The sequence below is a fragment of the Thunnus thynnus genome, chromosome 9 (assembly GCF_963924715.1).
Source record: "Thunnus thynnus chromosome 9, fThuThy2.1, whole genome shotgun sequence".
NCBI lineage: Eukaryota > Metazoa > Chordata > Actinopteri > Scombriformes > Scombridae > Thunnus > Thunnus thynnus.
The window spans coordinates 17,350,412-17,368,988 of NC_089525.1; the positions used below are offsets into that span (position 1 = coordinate 17,350,412).

An 18,577-nucleotide genomic window follows, 5' to 3' on the forward strand; every position below is an offset into this window, starting at 1 on the left:
TCTATAACAGAGGACAAAGTGTGAGAGAGACACGAGAGAGAGAGGGGTCTGTAGTGTTTAGAACATCTGTTTATAAAAAGCCAAGAATATAGGCCACATGCCAAAGTTGCATGTACTTACGATAAGAGCATGCTCTCGACCCATTGTGATGACTGTCCGGTTGATGATCCTCAGCAGAGACACCACTATGTCCTGGATATGTTGAAATGTTTCTCCCTGAGAAAATAGAGACAGTGAGCAGGGAAGAGAGTAACAGATAATGATGGAGAGGGGGGAAAAAAAGACAAAGATGAGTGAAAGTTTGTTAGATTTCCTCAGGTGTAAACACAAAAACACATACAGATGCACAACAGTTTCTGTCACGTTCATGCAGCATCAACTCAGGCGTAGCTTTGGCGCTGCTTTCAAGGACATCTCAGAACTTTTTTCTCTACAAAACTTAAGAGACTCGTCAGGTTTTGTTCGTGTAGCCGTTACCCCACACATGAACTATCCTCACTGCGAACACAACCAAGTTTGCGTACACAGTCCAAAGCTTCACTCAGGTGCTGAATGGATTGATGAGAGATGAAATGAAACTAGAGAGAGAATAAAGATTTGTGAATCTGAAATTTAAAGTGTCTTCACTTTTCAGAGATAAGCCTCACCAAAATATTCAATTAATCATTTTCAGTGTGGACATTTGAACTGCAAAGGTTTTTCACACATGGGTTTTCTTTTCTTTTAAAGCCACTTTTCTCCCATGTTTCTTTTTTCCCCCCCATCTGCCTTGAGGGAAACAACGGGGACGAATTGTATTTAAGTCCGTCTTTCTGTTCAGACCCTCCTGAGTCAAATGACTCTTTCTTAATTAGAGAGGGTCTACAGGTTTCAAAGAAACACTTTAAACTGAAATTCGTGACTCATTTTAGTTAAAATATCATAATTAGATGTCATCTGCATGGTCAAGTGTTGTTAGACATTAAGACTGGCACATTAACTATGGTTGAGGCTGTCAATGATCTGCTAGTTGTTGATTACTGCCTTTCTGGCTAATGTCCATTCAACCTAGAGCCTTCCCACAGGATATTTTTCTGCCATTTGGGTCGTTTCACCCATTGAAAGCAAAATACAAAAAACAGTTTCTTAAAACCAGGAATAGGCGATAAGTTTTCTTTTATTACTGTGACATTATATAATATATGACAGTATACTGTAGGGATGACATTTGGTGCTTTAGGAAACACTTTCAAAATAAATTTGAATCTGAATGTGACCAACACATAGAACACGAAGACCTAGATAAGACTAAGAGACTACAGCCACGCTAGCGGCTCTGTGAGGCTATACTTAAGCACAGCGGTGCTTTGAGCCAAATCCTCACGCCAGCATTTAGTTCAAAGCATCACTGAGGTCAAAAATACTTTAGACATTGTGCCAGCTATTAATGCATTATATGTTTGCAAAGACAAAAATAAAATTGTTTGCTGACCTGTAAAAACTAAAAGACAGAGAAATTAAGTCTTACTCATTACAGAAAAAAAAATAGGACAGGCCGTCTCTCAACACTTTGCATGCATGTATAAAATATGCATCTTTTTATAGAGGTATGGCTCCAATGTAAATAAATTCTACACAGACACACACACACACACTAACTATGCTACAGTGAAGCCGGTCAATGGAGGCTGACTCAGAATTGCCTGGGGGTAGTGACACACAAGTGAAGCATCTGCTGCATCCAAACACACCTTGGAATTAATGCTGGTGGGTACATCTGTGTGTGTGTGTGTACAACCTTGTTACCATAATCTGACCCCAATACGTGAGTGTGTAGTACATGAGTTCAAGTCCTTGTATGAGCTGATCAGTAAAGCAGAGAGATGAAGAGTGAAGGTCCAAAAATAACAGAAGGAGGTAAAAAGGACTCCAAACTTCAAAGTTTAAAACACGCCACTCTCTCCCTCGGTGTGTGTGTGTGCACGTCTGCGTGTGTGATGTGATGGCAGATGATTTTAAGGTCCTGATGAGAATCAGGTAGGCATGATTAAACCACATTAGATGCACTGACTCATAGCCACAGGACACAGAAAAAGTAAACAACTGTGTTTGTGTGTGTCATCTCACGTACCATTTCCATCTCAAACACACAAACACTCTCGCATAGTTAGGTTGAGGCGCAGCTGTTGATCCTAAATAAGCCTAAATCTTTTTGGCTCACTGTAGATATTTTGGTCTCCTGGAAAGCATTTCTCAGACAGCCGTCTCCAAGCAGGAATATGACAGATGAGACACAATGCTCTTTCTCTCTCCTGCAGAACACAAACGCGTTGAAGTCGATACTCTGTTCATTAATTCCAAACTGTAGCCAAGCTGGTTTATCATCTCTACTGGCGATACCAGCAACATTATATAAAGAGAAAAACAGAAATTATTGTTTTGGGATATAGTGGAAAGAAAAAAACGAGCAAGCTTTGAGCCAAGCCTCTCTGTCTTTCTCTGTTAGTATCCTTTATCACACACATGCACACACCCAGGCGCGTACAAACACAAAAGTTACAAAGTTACTTATGAATTCAACACAAACTCTCCCACAGACTGGAGCATCTGTCTATCGCGGTCTCTTCTCTTCCATCTCAGTTTCTCCATTTGCATCTCTCTCTTTCACAAGTTTGGAGACATCTGTGGCGTGACAACTTAATCAGGTACCACCAAAAGAGAGGAAAAGTGAGATGGAGAGATGGGAGAAAAACAAAGGAGAGGGGGTGCAGAAAAGAAGGGGTGGAGAGTGAGGAGGCGAGACGTCTCCCATCACCTCTTCCTCCTCTGCTTCTGATACTTTTCTTACTTCTTCCACCTGTTCTTTCTCACACCCCCACCTTCCAATTTCATACTGTCTTCTCGCTAGCTCTCTGTATTGTTTTCTTCTAAAATCCCTCCACCTTATTGTCTAAGAAATAAACGTTATTACCGCCATCTGTTTAGCTTTTAACCCTCCATCTCGCTATTTCTATTCACTGTTTTTTCCATTCTCTCTGCATGGCCGTGTGCATTTTTTAATTTCCCTGTCCTTTTCTGCTCTTGTTCATTTTTCCCTTGACAATTCTGAAAAATAATCCTACACAGTTTGCCTTTTTCAGTCAGATAACACATCTGTGTGTGTGTGTGTGAGAGAGAGAGGGGCTTTTCATTGACAACAACAGTGTCTGGCTTTTACAAAGAGCTGTGCAGCAAGAGCAACGTACAGGTGTTGAGGTCAAGCTTCCTATTAAACTATGCTAAGTTTACTCTAGTAACATGTATACACCAGACAATGTAGTGTGTGTGGCTTTAATGTTACAAACTGGCATGGGGGCCAAATAGCAATATGTTGTTTGGGTGTAGCTTTATGAAAAAAAATACTTTGAATACAACAGAAAACCTGTATGAAGCTGTGCGTCACTGTTTTTCTAGTCTGTACATGATTGTATTTGTACCTGTCATGTCCTTTTGACACTCTGCCAGTGCCTGCTTTTGTTCTTTACCTCAACCGACGCAAATTCATCTCATCAAATTCACTCCACTCCATTCATTACTTCTCTCTCTTCCCCCCCCCGTCTCCCTTGTCTTGGCTGATGCTTCATTAGTGCTATCCAAATAAATAGAGCTGAAAAAAGCAATACCTTCACTTCAAAGACTCAGCAGGCTGTCAACAACTTGCAAGAGCAATTAAAAAGCTCTCGGCTGGATTCTGGCACTGCATTTGTTGCATGTGTTTGTGTCCCTGTATAAGTTTATAAGTTTAAAGTGTTTAGTTCAGGAGCTAACTGGATTTTGATTTAACAGGCTAACATGCAGCAACACGCGTGCAACAAAATCAATTAGATTCTAATTGGTCAAGGGCTGCTTCCCTGCACGACTGGATGACTGAGGACAAAACAGCTTAAGGCTATTTTCTTTACTCTTCGGGAGACAAGTTCCAGTGGGGTGGCCTAGAGCTCAGGGGTAGTTCACATTCATTCTACGATGCTAAAAAGATCAAGGGAACGTCTTTTAATTGCGAGCTGGACAACTTTTCCCCTCACATGTTGCTGATAATAATGCCTTGTAAGGGAGAGAGGTATTGTGTAGCTTCAAATTACATGATGTTTGACGGTTCTGTCACTCATCAGTTTCTCTTGATTGGTCTGCCTCAACTGTAAGCATCCACTGTTCTATGATCTTGGTTATTCAGCTATTTTTATTTTTGACAGGCCTGTTCATCTTTTTATATATGCAAATTGTGTCTGGATAAACTGAGAATTGGTGTTGTTGCTGCTCGCGCCAGGAATCAGGATGAGTCACTTGAGTTGTGCCTCAAGTGACCACTGAGGATTTGATTTTGCTTCCCACTGACATTTGATTATATCTGTGGGAAACAGCAAAGCACGGTTATAAAAGAGAAAAAAAAAGACATTTCAGGTCATACAGCTACCGCTGAAAGCTACAGAAGATTGGGATGGCTATTTTGCATACTGGCTAAAACTACATAGAAAACCTTAAAATCAAAAATGTTGGAAAGAAAAAGAGAAATGATGTAACAATGTAGAGAGAGAAAGATAAAGACCCTGCCATCTTGCTTTAGGCAGATCCTGAGATTGGGAGGTTGTTGTGCTACAGGCAACAACATGAACCAGGATGTCCTTAAGTCCAGTCAAATTGTTCTCTATGTTCCCTATTCACACCCGTCCAGAATGAACAGAATGAACGAACTGAATCATTTCAATGCCGACTGTAAAGAGCTGCCGAGTGTCTCACCACATTGTTCCTGCTGAGGACCTCCAGGATGTTGTTGAGAAGCTCCAAACTGTTTCTCCTCTCATCATGAGGACCATCAGCCATACTGGCCAGTGCCCCACCTAGCTCCCGCAGCATCATGGGTAGCAAAACATCACGGCACTCTGTGAAGAAACAAAAGAACACATGGTCAAAGGTGACACGTTTAATACGCGGGAATAACACACAGTAACTGTACACGGATTTTTTTTTTTTTTACAGAAGGAAAACTACTCAGTCCGTGAGAAAACTTAGTGTGAGACAGTGTTCACTATGTGAGAGTGATGTTTTATTTACTTATTTTGGGCAAAGCCCTAAAACAGAAAAATGCCCTAAGATGTTCAAACACAAGCATCAACAGTCACACATCAAGATTTACTTCAATATGATTCCGCTTTCAAAAATCTCTCAAAGCCTGAACCCGGGACCCGTACATCAATTGGTGCTGCACCTGTGGAGACAGCTGCACCCACACAGCAGAGAGTAATGATGCTACTGCACCCTGAAGAAGAATTCAACCCTAACCCCAGACTGCACAATGGAGTGATATCAATCAAGTGTCTATTTACAGTTCCTATGCATGTCTGCTGCTCTGTCAGCCAGACAGTCAACACATCAATCACCATGGCCTAACGTTTCCTCTTTCCCATCTCTCTGATTAATCCTTATCTTTAGTTAATTCATTTGTTAATTTGGTCACACATGCAATACATCATCAGTAATTACATCAGTGACAAAGTATTTCTAAGTGAGGGACACTAATGTGAGAAATCCATTTCATTTATGTTAAAATATACATAGTTAAACGTATTTTAAATGAAGTAATCCATTCGATTTCTGTACTATTTACACCTGCTTAACTGCTCTATAAACCCTTTATGGATGGTCACAGCTTTTCTCTGAGGGTTGTCCAAAGTCATTCTAGTAATTATAGGAAATCACTGAAGTACTAGAGTATATGTAGTAGTACTGAAGTAGAATCTGAGGTAGAGGCAGAAACCGTCTACCAATATTCAAGGGTCAATTGTTTCTCTGCATTTTCTTAAGTCTCTCTGAATGGGTCATTAATATTTCAAAAAGGTGTTTGATATTCATTTCAAATTTCTTGCAGATATTTTCTTTATGATGAGTGGATTGCCTTCCAGATTACATACATGGCAGCCATGATTGAAATTTTATGCCATAGTAAAAGTGGTGGGAGATCCTACTTTAAAAATCAAAATAATGTAACTGACCTAAGTTAACCTAAAGCAGTGTTTGGACAGTAAAACTAAAAATAAAACAAGGAAGAGCTTAAAAACAGTCCCATCTCACAGTTGCATGCAAAATAATGTCTCTGCAAAACCATTTTCATGTCAAATTAATATAACTAGAAAACAACAGCTTCCTGTGAGGCTGAACAAAATGCACGACTACACCTTCTATGACTTAGTGAAATGGTTGACTTTGCGTGTAGGTAGTCTTTCTAAACTTTTAACTCTCTTGACAAATTGCTGACACCAGACTAGGCTTCTAAAACTCTGCATTGTTTTGTAAACAATAACACTGCCATTTGATGATTTAATGAGACTAGTGATGTGACTAGGCAAGCTCTGACAGACAATTTGAATAATTGATTTTTAATGGGGCTGTCCTACTCAAATTATCATCTGATATTTAGAAGTCAGCAGAGCTAGTGGCTTTATCACCAAAGACAGACACAATCCAAGGTGACAGCGAATGGATTAAAACAGACACTATCAAAGATGTTGATCCAAAATTTAAGTTTATGTTTTCAGTTGATTTATAGATGTGATGGTCCCATGGCTTGTACTTATACTCTGTTTCTATAATGCAGCAGGTACCCAGAGGTCCAGAAGCTGATCATTATAGTTGGAAGCACCTAGGCCCAGTGCTCTCTTCTTATAAGACCCTGCTTTTCTGGCCGAGAGGCTCTCTTCCTCCCAGTGCATTGTTATTTTGTTTTTTAGCCATCCAACACCTTTCCCTCACACCACACCTTCCACTCACATTAGCATGCACCCTCACCACTGACAACCACATCCCATTGTATTCTTAGTTTGTTTTGTGTTTACCGTTGTGCTCCTGAGTTAAATAAATTACTCATTATTCAGCCTACATCCCTAACTCTTATCATGGCCTCAGAGCCACATCGTGACATAGATGTTAACATTACATTTATCTTTATTATGTAGGGTGACCTACTACTAGTTTCTGCTATAGCAACTTACTACAGCAACTCTAACATTATTAAATACTAATAATAGCTAGTGGACACAGTTAACATATAAATTTGATTATCCGACAGGTTCCACAATTTAGTCAAGTTGGTTTGGGATCATGGATCATGATTACATATCAAATGATTTACCTGACAGATATGAATGTTTAACTGTCATTACAAATGATGTACTGTGCATTTACAAATATATATAAGGAAACTGTGATGGCAACAAATTCTGGGATTAACTGAGAATTTCATTATATTTAAAGTGTATTTTTCCTTGTGTCTACCAGCTTGACCTTTCCCTTTCTTTTCCTCCTATTTCTCCATCTATCTGCTCCCCCCCTACCTCAACCCTTCTCCCTCCACCACACCATCCCTCTCTTTGTAGCCCCAGGTAGACAGAGCCCATTAAAAGCTCATCTGGGCTGATGCTCGTTAGTTCCATTATTAACTGAGCCAAGACTATGCGCCTGCTGAGTGGACCCTCATCACAACAGTCACTCCATCACACAAACATGCAGAGAAAAAGGGGGGGTTGGCGGGTAAGACAGCAAGAGAGAGGGGTGGAAATGCATGAGTCACAAATTGCCCTCAATGACTCAGAAAAATGGAGGGAGGTGAAGGAGGAGGGGTCTGGACAGGTAGAGGGAAGCCAGCTGGAAGAAGAGTTAAGTAAAAGATTGGATGAATAACAAAAGTAGTATCTCAGTGCAGAGTAATTTAAATCTATTTGACATAAAATACAATCATTAAAATGGAAATAGGGGGGAGAGCGTTTTAATGAACCTTTATCTTTCTTGAAAATGTACCTCTCTCAGATTTGAACATGAAACTAGGAGACATCCTGGTCATTTCACTGTGCCCTTTAGAGAGGTAAGAGGATGGTGTTTTAGATACTGCAAGCTTTGTATTTGAGTAGATACCCTGATAAATCTGTTTAATCCATCAAAGCAGAAACTCATCATCTTTTGTCCTTTCAGATGAAGAAAACAATGGGTTGTGTTTTGTAGCAATATGGTTGTGTGCGTGTGTGCTTGAGAATTAATCCATCTGCCTTCCTGGGGGGTGGATGTACCATTAAACCTGTGAAGGACTCCATTCCCTGGTGCAATGACCCCAAAGCCACCTGCTTCTATATTTCTATTGATCTAAGAAATAAACCCAGCTGATATTTCCTGCTGCAACACATTCAGGGGAGAGAAAGTGAAGTAGATAGCTGGAGTGGGGTTGAAAGGGTATCCTGTTGTGTGTTACATTGTGTGTTTTGTGTTTTTACTCTGTCAGGAGCCAGGAGTAATGAAAAAATAACCGAGATTGCAAGTTTCAAGGTTTACGCCTACCTTGACCCAGTGTGAGTGTGCAGGAGGACAGAGGAATACATTTAATGAAGGTCCACACATTACCTCACTGCAAAATTTTGAAAAATTAACATTGGGGCACACCAATACATGGATAGACTGGTATCTAGCAGTTCTGTAAGGAGTTTTACATCAGAGGATGAGTTGCAGACACATTCTAGCACATGAGAAGTTGCTGTTTCTTTTTTAGGTCTTTTTAGGTTTAAAAGCTGTACATGTCTTGGTTTAGGTGTGACCTGTCTCACTTCCTCTAGTTATCCTCTTACATAACATACAAAGTGCTGCCTTTGTTGAAAAAGAGGAAAGAGCTCGAGATGGAGATTAACAGAGCATCCAAACAGAAATTGAGACTTATCTGTACTTCCTATTTATTTGTGGTTATTTTCTAAATTAAAAATAAAGCCAAAACTTTCAGCGACAGTCAGGTAGATATTTTCAGATTTTATATACTATAGACTGCAGCAATTTTATTGTTCACAGAGACACAATCGGCTCTACTCTGGTGGTATTTATCAGCAAAGAACCTTTCTACAGCAGCTGCTGACACAGGAAGAGTGTATATTTTCACCAATTTGAATAGTGATGGAAAAACAACCTGAGTCTCATGCTTTTTGAACACCCTGTAAATCCTGCCTTCTTCTGGGATCATGTGTATGCAGAGTAAAACACTTTTAGTTCAGTCAGCAGCTGCCTCTCATCTTAAAATTCAGAAAACATATAGAAAACCCATGAGCAACCTAATAGCTTACTCATCTTCAGTATCTTTCTACTTTGACAGATCTGTCAGGGAGCATATTGTCTGTTTTGATTTTACCTAGATTCCCCTTCCCTTCAAATCGCCTGTGGAGCTCCTGAGTATGAGCATCAAAAATTATGAAGTACAGGTTGCCTTGGTAATGCTCGTCCAGACTGTCTTCAGTCACTGATGCGGAACGGCGCCTTCAACTTTGCAGGTATTTCTCTGTGTTTTGCCGGCCCCGAAATAACATCAGGAATGTAAATATCTGCTGCTTCAGCCTGAATGATGGCTTTCTCAGACTTCTTTGAACTGCACCATGGTCCTCAGGGCTTTCAGTCTTGTAAGAACACCAGCTACAACCGTGTGCAGTTCTCAGGTAGTTCATTCTTTAAGAGGGCATCTGAAATGATTGCTATTTCAAAGAACACTGGGGAAAGCTCTGGGGAACATACCATACACTCCAATCCTTGTGAAGAAATAGTGTATGTGTGTATGTGCTCCAATTGAGGGATATGAAAAAAAGTCTTGCCCTCTGATAAGTATTTTCTCTTTTATTTATAGAAACAAATGATGCCTCCTCACAGTGGATAACATTGTTGATTTAGTAAAACATTAGTCAAAAGTGAGTGATGCCTCCAGCATTTGTTCTTGAAGTTTTTAAAAGCAGATATTGCAAGGACACATATTGTGTTTATTAAAAGAATGAAAGAAGACCCACCTGAGGTCATTTCAGTGAGCTTTTAATTATTGATTCAGTCAAAATGAATTCAAAGAGTACCATCATTGTTGCTGAGTAGTTTAACTACTTGTAGAAACTTCTTATTGTGGAAATGCAATACATGTCTTGGCATAACTATTAGATCTACTTTTGGAGGCAAAAAGCTTGAAAATGAAGCTCCCTTCCTTCCATCAAATCTATAGCTTCTGCCTATACTTCCTGTTCTCACTCCTCCTGGTTTCTCACTTTCCTCATCTGTTATTTCTGCTCTTTCTGTTCCTTGGTCCTCTCTTGGTCCTCCATGTCATTTTCCATCTTGTTTCTTGCCCTCTACTGACCCTTTACATGTATTTTCACATCTTTCCTCTTGGTTTCCATTAATTGTCCTTGACACATAAACCTACTGCTCTGTCTCTCACAACTCTGCTTCTCCATCTCATATTTCTCCACAAGCCAACAGTATTTATCAGTTATTAGCAGTGTTCCCACACCTTCTTAAACATCAAATTCAAAGACTTTTCAAGGACTTTCCAGGCCCAATTCCCTCAAATTCAACGACCAAACATGGCATAATTTGAGACACGGATCAAAGTTAATTCCCATTACAACACAGAATTTTTATAATGAGAACTAGCAGGCTTTACAGAAGCTCACAGACTATGTGGTCTCTTGTCTTCTCTAACACAGCACAGCAAAACAATATTCTATTCTTGCACAAAATATATAAATTCAAGCACTTTCAATGACCCATGTTTATTTACGTCTACTTTCAAAAACTGTCAAGGCCTTGATTTTTTTCCCTCTCAAACTCACAAACTTTCAAGGATTTCAAGGACCCATGGGAACCCAGTATTTGCACTTATTAATTCGTCCAACTGATCACCGGTTTTATGTTGTCACAAGCACAGAACAGTCCTACATGTGCTGCGCTCTAGATCTGCTCTGACTTGAGCCTCTCAGACAGAACTTCCTTTCGGCCTGCATACAAATCCGACATCTTTCGCTAGGATTGGCAGACTCTAACCCGAGTCATGGCCCTAATCCTATAACCTTAAACCATTTTTGCAGAGGTCTGTTTGGTGAAGCTTGCTTGGGGCTGCTCGTGACGAAGCAACCTAAAAAGCCTGAGAGGCTCAACTGAGGGCAACAGGGGGAGCAGTGTCAGTGAAGAGAGAGAAGTAGAGGAAAAATGAAAAAGGCACCAGAGAGAAAAGAGACAAACAAGGCACATGAATTGATTCAGCAATTACCAAGTTGTTGCTTTTTATTAATATTTGAAGCAGTTTGATATCAATATTACCTGAAAAAAAAAAAAAACATGATTTACGAGCTATTTTGTAACAGCATAGTGTAGTTTGACACACACACATCCTCGTGATTGACAAAATTAATAAATGAATATTGGTGCACAGACATGGTTCCTGAGCACACCTGTGTTTCTATACTCCACACACCTGTGTGATTTAGTTGCATGTTATGCGTTACAGCCTGCGGTGCAACAATACAGTAAATCAATTTTGCCATGCTGTGGAAGAAGGCTTTGCCAATAGGCACTGACAGAAAAATGGAAATCAAGGTCTTGGGGCAAACATTGGGAAGCTTTTTAACTTTTTTTCCACCTAGTTTTCACCATCTGCAGACATACACGTTTGTACAAAGAAAGAAATACACAAAACAGATTCAGATTCACCACCTGAGCTCCAAGTACTCATCTATATTCAATTCAAAATTGGAGCTGCAACGATTTGTCAATTAATCGATTAGTTGTCAACTATTAAATTAATCACCAACTATTTCGATAATCGATTAATCGTTTTGAGTCATAAAAAAAAAAAGTCCAAATTCTCTGATTTCAGCTTCTCCAAGGTGAATATTTTCCAGTTTCTTTAGTCCTCTTTGACAGTAAACTGAATAATTTGGGTTGTGGACAAAACCAGACATTTGAGGACATCACCCCGGGCTTTGGGAAACAGTGATTTTATGGACCAAACAACTAATCAATTAACAGAGAAAATGATGAACAGATTAATCAATAATGAAAATAATCGTTAGTGCAGCCCTATTCAAAATATCAATTTATTTGAGTTGTAATCTCAGCCTTTGATTATTAATACCAATGTGTGTCTTTGTGTCCAAGTGTGAATTGTCCTTTCTGTGTCTGAATTGGTGTTTCACTGCTATTTGATGTGTAAGAGCTGATATCTCTTTGTGCCTGTGTGAGGGTGTGGTTAAGTGTTTGGGTTACCAAGTTTGTGAGAGCAGACAGCCACCAGTGCTGGCGGGCCAGCACACAGAGAGCAGCTTTGATGGCTCAGCAGCTAACTCATCCCTTTTCTGTTCCTTTTTTTTCCATTTGACAGCCAAATACAATAAACTATAGCACATGGTAATAAGATGCAATCTCAGTTTCTAAGAGGCATGTAAATCAGAAGTGTCTTCCTCTTTCTCTCCATCCCTCTCTTTAGACGTCATCCCTTGCTTTTGGGAAGATAAAGTGATAGAAAAGATGATAATGAGGAGGTTTGGAGGCGCAACGACAAGTTAATCTTCCGAGTTGAGGAAGGGTTGGGACCAAGCCAACTATATCGCCGCTTGGTGATGACTAAATGTCTCTCTCAGCAGGTTTTTCATCTTTCCATGTCACTGTGGGTGTCTCGTCTCATCCACTCTCTCTCTGTCATTCATTTGTCTTCCTCTCGCCCTTCTCACTTTTTCCTTTGCTCCATCTTTAAACCCCATCTGAAATTTAAAGCTCCATGCCTCTCTAGTTTTTAATTGCTGGGTTCGTGTGTCAGCAAAATATATCTGACAGGTATGATTTGTAAAGGCAGGAAAGCTGTCTCAAAATGGTTCTCTTGAGAACAATTGCTTTTCTTCATGCTAACTACCAAGTAACCACACACACACACAGAAATAATAAGAGTATATCTTACTATAACAGGGAATTAAGGCAATTTAGAAGTTTAACACCAAACATGTTGACATTTGCTCATTAGTCAAGACAGAATCGAGCCTTTTTGTCATGTTTACCACAAACACAAACATTTGTTGCATGGATAACAAGTACTAGATAATGTTGATACTATTCAAATAATCCAATGAGTGTTGTTTTCAGATTCTGCTTTTGTTTATACCCTGTGTTTGATAGAGCATCTTGCTCTTTCCACCTGTCTTGGTCACTTTTTATGAGTCACCCACTAATTGCCATCCCTCATCTCTGCCTTCCTGCTCTGCTCTGTCTTCCATAGGACCATTACATTGATTGAACAATTAGTCTGTTGGCAGCATTAGTTGCTACAGAGTTTTGATCAATTTAACCAAGGCAGATCAATTGTACATGAATGCCTTGCAGTGAACCATCTTATTGCTTTGACTGATGGGCAGGCTTATTCCCAGTGTCCTCTGATAGGAGAGTAATATATCATGAAGCTGCTGGCTCTGGTTTAGGCTATACCTGATCTTGATTTTTAAATCCAGATTTGTATTTGTTTAGAATTCATAATACGGCAACCGTATAGCTGATATATTTGCTCAATCTGTAAATCATTATTCACTTACTCATTATATTACCTCCAATTTACTGAACCGTGGTAATGATTTGTCTAATTATCTTCACTGCCATCTTCTTGTTATGCTGCTGCTGTATAATGACCCACTGTCCCAACGGGGATCATTAAGCTTTTAACTGTTATTTTGCAGTAACCTGAGAAGTAAAACAGAAAGGTCCTGCTTAGCTGTGCAGCAGAAACCAGGCTACTGACAGCGCCATGCTGTTCGGTCAGGTTTCTCCCATCTCGTTTACGCTCACATCTGTACCAAATTAATTAATGGGTGAGTGTGTTGGTACAGTGACTGTTGTGTGCCTCTACTGTCCTTGTCTGCATTCAGTTTCCACCGAGATCACCCCACAGACACAGGAGTGGATCAGAATATAAATAAGACAGAGAGAGTGTGAGTCAGAGGCATTACCCAAAATGATTAAACTCCATTCAGTTTGCTCCATTAGTCTCATCCATCCCTCTTTCCTTCCACTGTTTCATCCACAACCTCCCAAAGTGCCGTCTCTGCAGAGACTGAATGACAGCGACTACTTCTCACTCTCATTAACCTTCTGGACCGAACAACCCACAGATCTACAGTAAGCTCAGCTATTTTGGGTCAGCATGTACAACAACAGTCAAAAAACATTTGTGGCAGATGGCTCATGTGCTGTCAAACACACAAACACACCACACACCCAGACACCACATCTTGGACCCAATTTAGGTTCATAATTCTCAGCAAGGTATGAAAGGTGGTTCCTGCTGGGTGATCTTACTGCAGTTGCTATAAGGTGTGACATGAACTTTAATATGATGTAACAAGAGCTAATATAAAGGAACACAGCATAAAATAATATATTAGAGCATGACACAGCAGGAGGTAAGGAGGGAGGAGAAGAGAAGAGAAGAGAAGAGAAGAGAAGAGAAGAGAAGAGAAGAGAAGAGAAGAGAAGAGAAGAGAAGAGAAGAGAAGAGAAGAGAAGAGAAGAGAAGAGAAGAGAAGAGAAGAGAAGAGAAGAGAAGAGAAAGGAGGAGATGAAAAAGGAGGAGAAGAGAAGAGGAGAGTAAACAGGTATGGTACGCTGTATTTTATAAGAACAGAATGGAGCAGAGCAGAGAAAAACACTGTTTCAGAGCCTGAGGGGACACAGAAGCCATATGACTATTACATTTTATTATGATTCACACAGTCCCTATAATAAAGCATATGGGCACATGGTGGCTTGCGGGACCACCAGCAACCTGTTACACACATGCAGACGCACACACTCTGAGCAGCAGTAAAGCTGACAGCTTTGAAATTACAGCTCAACCAGCTGCTTTGGGAAAGGCTAGGGGAAATACATAACAATAAATGCAGGCCCCTTGTGATGCATGCAAACACTTGCTTACCCTCAGGTTAACCTTCACATATTTATCATATACAGTACCATATTTCCACTACTAAAAACACTGCTTTTTCACATCTGCTTTTAAAAAGAGATTTATTTAAAGTAAGTTATTAACACAGTCTAATCTTGCTTTAGACCACATGGAATCTACATTTGTAAGCCAGATTTTGCTTGGTTACATGGTAATATCTTTGTCATCTAAAGCTCTCTTAGAAGCCAGATGTAGAAAACCACATTCAGTATCATAACTAGGGCCTAAAGTGACCTGTCACTAATGCTGATTGGTAGAGAATGTGGGGACAACCGAGATCACTCAGCACTGATTAATTCCTGACAATAATAACTGTACAGTACATCACTCATCCATATTCATCAAGCACTGACATGCATCTGTTAAGTAATCACAGCGGGGGAAATATAGACATGGGTGTGAACAATGTCAACAATCCTGTATAATGTGCTGCAGTAAAATGGAAGCAATTTAAGTAATGAAATTGCTGCTGTTTGTATGGATTAATATGAACGATGAATTTGAAAAAAATACTTTTACACTGGAGATCCTCGCAGCATTTCTGACTTCCTGAATTATGGGTTATTTTAGGTCATGTTACAGAGATACGTACTCGTTATATTGGCCCTTACACGAGCATTACACTAAAACGTACGGTATGGGATTTCCCTCAATATGTTTAGTATGTATTACAAGACAGGAAACATGACTGTAGTCTTGTGTCCAACTGTACAGATGGAGGACGGGAAATGGCGGCCTGGCTGAGAAGATATAGAGGGTTAGTGGATTGAATCAGGGACTTTGACCAGCTTTGGGGAAATGAGTGGGCAAACAAAATGACAGACTCATCCCTCTGTCCCTCTGCTCTTTGCTCTCTCTGATCTCTCGTTCTATTTTTCCCTTTATCAGTACTGATGCTCTCAATCTGTCACAGTGATTGCCTCACGGCATTATAATTTGCCTAAATTGAGCCATAATGCGCCTTGTAAATGTAATATTGTCTCAAAACCAGATTAACCCCGTATGACAGGATGCACATGTGTGTCTATTCACGTGTGAGTATGTGTGCATTGTGTGTGTATACAGTATGTGCTTGCCAAGAAGCTTAATCCCAGGAGCATATGCTGAATAAATCAGAGAACTTTCGAGTCAGAGAAATCAAATCCTTTCAAACATTGCCCATGGATGCAACCAGTCATGAGAGAGCCAAGCACATGGACAGACAAAATCAGCATGTTGGACACACACGCATATATCATTTCAAACCCGGGTTATAGAGTAAATGATTACATGTAACCATGTGACAGGACCACATTATAAAAAGTGTTTCCCTACTGCAACAAAACAACCTAACATACAAGTATGCAACAATCTTACATAGAGCATGGTATACAGTAGTTAAGGCTTACAGTTTTTGTTTTTTGCATGTTTGTTACCAAAATATATAAACAGTTTTCCAAAAAGGAGCGGATTAATATAAACCGATTTTTATCCAAATTTTATATCCCCACAAGCCCTAAAGTTCTTGTGTTTTCCACTGAAAAAAGATGCTGACCATGGTAGTTTGCAGTAAATGTCCACTTGCTATGAGGACAGCTCAGAAAATCTTGCAGTAAATGTCATTATACACCTCCAAGTGAGTAAAAAATAAAATTACAAGGTTAACGTTTAAACTACTGAGTGGTTTCATTGCAAATTGTACTTTTACAATACAATATTTTTGTTATGTTTTATTAATTTTTTAATATCTAAAAAATAAAGGGCTTTTAAAGATATTTTTTTATATCGTCAAACATGGACAAGCAAGTGATTGTCCATCTTACATTGTCACACATAAACAGACACACACACACACCATCCCCTTCAATCGTCTAACCTCTCCTATTCTGTCAGTGGCTTGACATTTTTCCCTGGAGAGTAAGCTTGGCAGGCCTGCTCAGACAGACAGACAGGTAGGGTTATTAAATATGTACTGCAGAGCAGTGATAGGACACCGGGGGCCATTAGCCATTATAAATATATAATTTAGATCTGCTGCATATTTAAGCCTCCTGGACGAATAGCACCCCAGCATACAAGCCCTCTGATTAGCATCCCAATGCTAAAATGCATCTCAATTAGACTGAGTGTCAGCCCTCATTTAGTGAGGCACGGTTCGAGATGGAATGGACCAATGTATAAATGAATGAATAAATAAATAAGCACGGCGCCGCAGGGTGGGGAGAAGAGAGCAGAAGAGGGGCTGGGTGTCACTGACCAACTGCATGCAGGTTTGCTGACAGATCGAGCGTGAGCAGGCCTGAAACCTTAATCACTTCTGGATTGTTTAATAGCAAAACAAGACCAGTCTATCTCTTTCTCTCACGAACTCTGTTTTTTTTTTTTCACTCTCCCAAAGCTATTTTGTGTTCTCTCAGCACCACAGTCCATCTGTTCCCTCCTTTCTTTTTATCTGTCTCAAATCCCCTGTTTCCTCTTTTCAAGTAGCCTTTGTCTCTTCCCCATTTTTCTGTCATCCATCTTTCCCTCCCTTTACTTATCTCTCTGCCCTGTCCCTCCTTTAGCAAACGCCATGTCATCCTTCTCTATTCCCTGTCTCAATTCCCTTTACTTTTCTAAGATTCTTCCCATATGACTTCCTGTTGAACGATGTAGTGGAAAGGCGTGTGGTGTTTGCCTCCTGTGCAATTTTGGTAACTTTTGTTACTTATGTCTATCTTTTAAGTCCATTTTCAGTGCAACAGTTTGTTTTAATTAACAATACATTTAATTTGCACAGAAATGAGTAAATCAATTCAAGCAGGCGTTAAAAGTCAGGCACAACAGGCTTCTCTCACTTCCGGAGGCGAAGCTAGCATGATGGCGTCCACATATCAGACTTCCTTTGTATTGGTCAGTGTTTATGCCCCTAACTGGGACAACCCAAATTATATGACCTCCCTTTTTTCCAATACCCATCATTTCATTTTACGAGGTGGGAACTGAATTTAGTGACAGACCCCAAGCTTGACCACTCACAGCCTAATAACTTACATCCTCTGCTATGTTGAAGACACTGTCATCCCTTACAAGTCAGTTAGGTTGCATAGATCCCTGGCGCTTTCATCACCCGGTCACAAAAGAATGTTCCTATTTTCTAAAGGTATACCAAGCTTATTCTCATACTGACTTTTTTTTATGCAGACAGGGCTCTTTTTTCTTTTGTGAAATCTACTGAATATTCTGCTATTATTATTTCTGATCACACCCCACACAGTTTAGATTTAGTACTCTAGCCTAATACTAAGGAAGTGGAAATTCAATACAGGGGTATAAGCTAATGACTGATAATAATTCTGTGATTTTATCTCAAAAAGAATCAGTGTTTTCCATGAGATTAACAGGACTGAGTCAACTTCACCCTCTTTGTTATGGGAAACTTGAAAAGCTGTAATACAGGGAGAGATTATCTCGTAGGGCATACATTTGGCCAGGAAAAATAAACAAAAGCAGCAAGAGCTGATAATGCAATTCTCAGCATGGATACAGAGTATTCCAACTCTCCTAGTCCAGACCTGTATACCAAAAAGGGTTACAATCTGAATTTGACTTGCTTTCCATGGGTAAAGCAGAATATCTTTTAAAACAGACTAAAGTGACAAACTATGAATATGGCAATAAAGCCAGCCGCTTCTTAGCTCTCCAACTTAAACGTTGGTCAGCCTCTCTCTTCATATCTCAAGTCTATAACTCCTCCCACTCCCTAACTACTGATCCAACTAAAATACACTTCACTTCCTTTTATTCTAATCTCTATAAATCTGAGCCCCCTGTAAACAA

At 39.8% G+C, this 18,577-nt stretch overlaps 1 protein-coding gene across 1 annotated transcript in view; it reads right to left on the reverse strand.

Moving 5' to 3' along the window:
• LOC137189434 (dedicator of cytokinesis protein 2-like) overlaps positions 1-18,577 on the reverse strand; it is a 101,003-nt gene that overhangs the window by 50,323 nt on the left and 32,103 nt on the right. Inside the window, exons 25-26 of the mRNA XM_067599300.1 lie at positions 4,756-4,898; positions 121-216 (exon numbers count right to left, since the gene is read on the reverse strand). Coding sequence (XP_067455401.1) covers positions 121-216; positions 4,756-4,898 — 239 coding nt within the window. The remainder of the gene's footprint in view (positions 1-120; positions 217-4,755; positions 4,899-18,577) is intronic.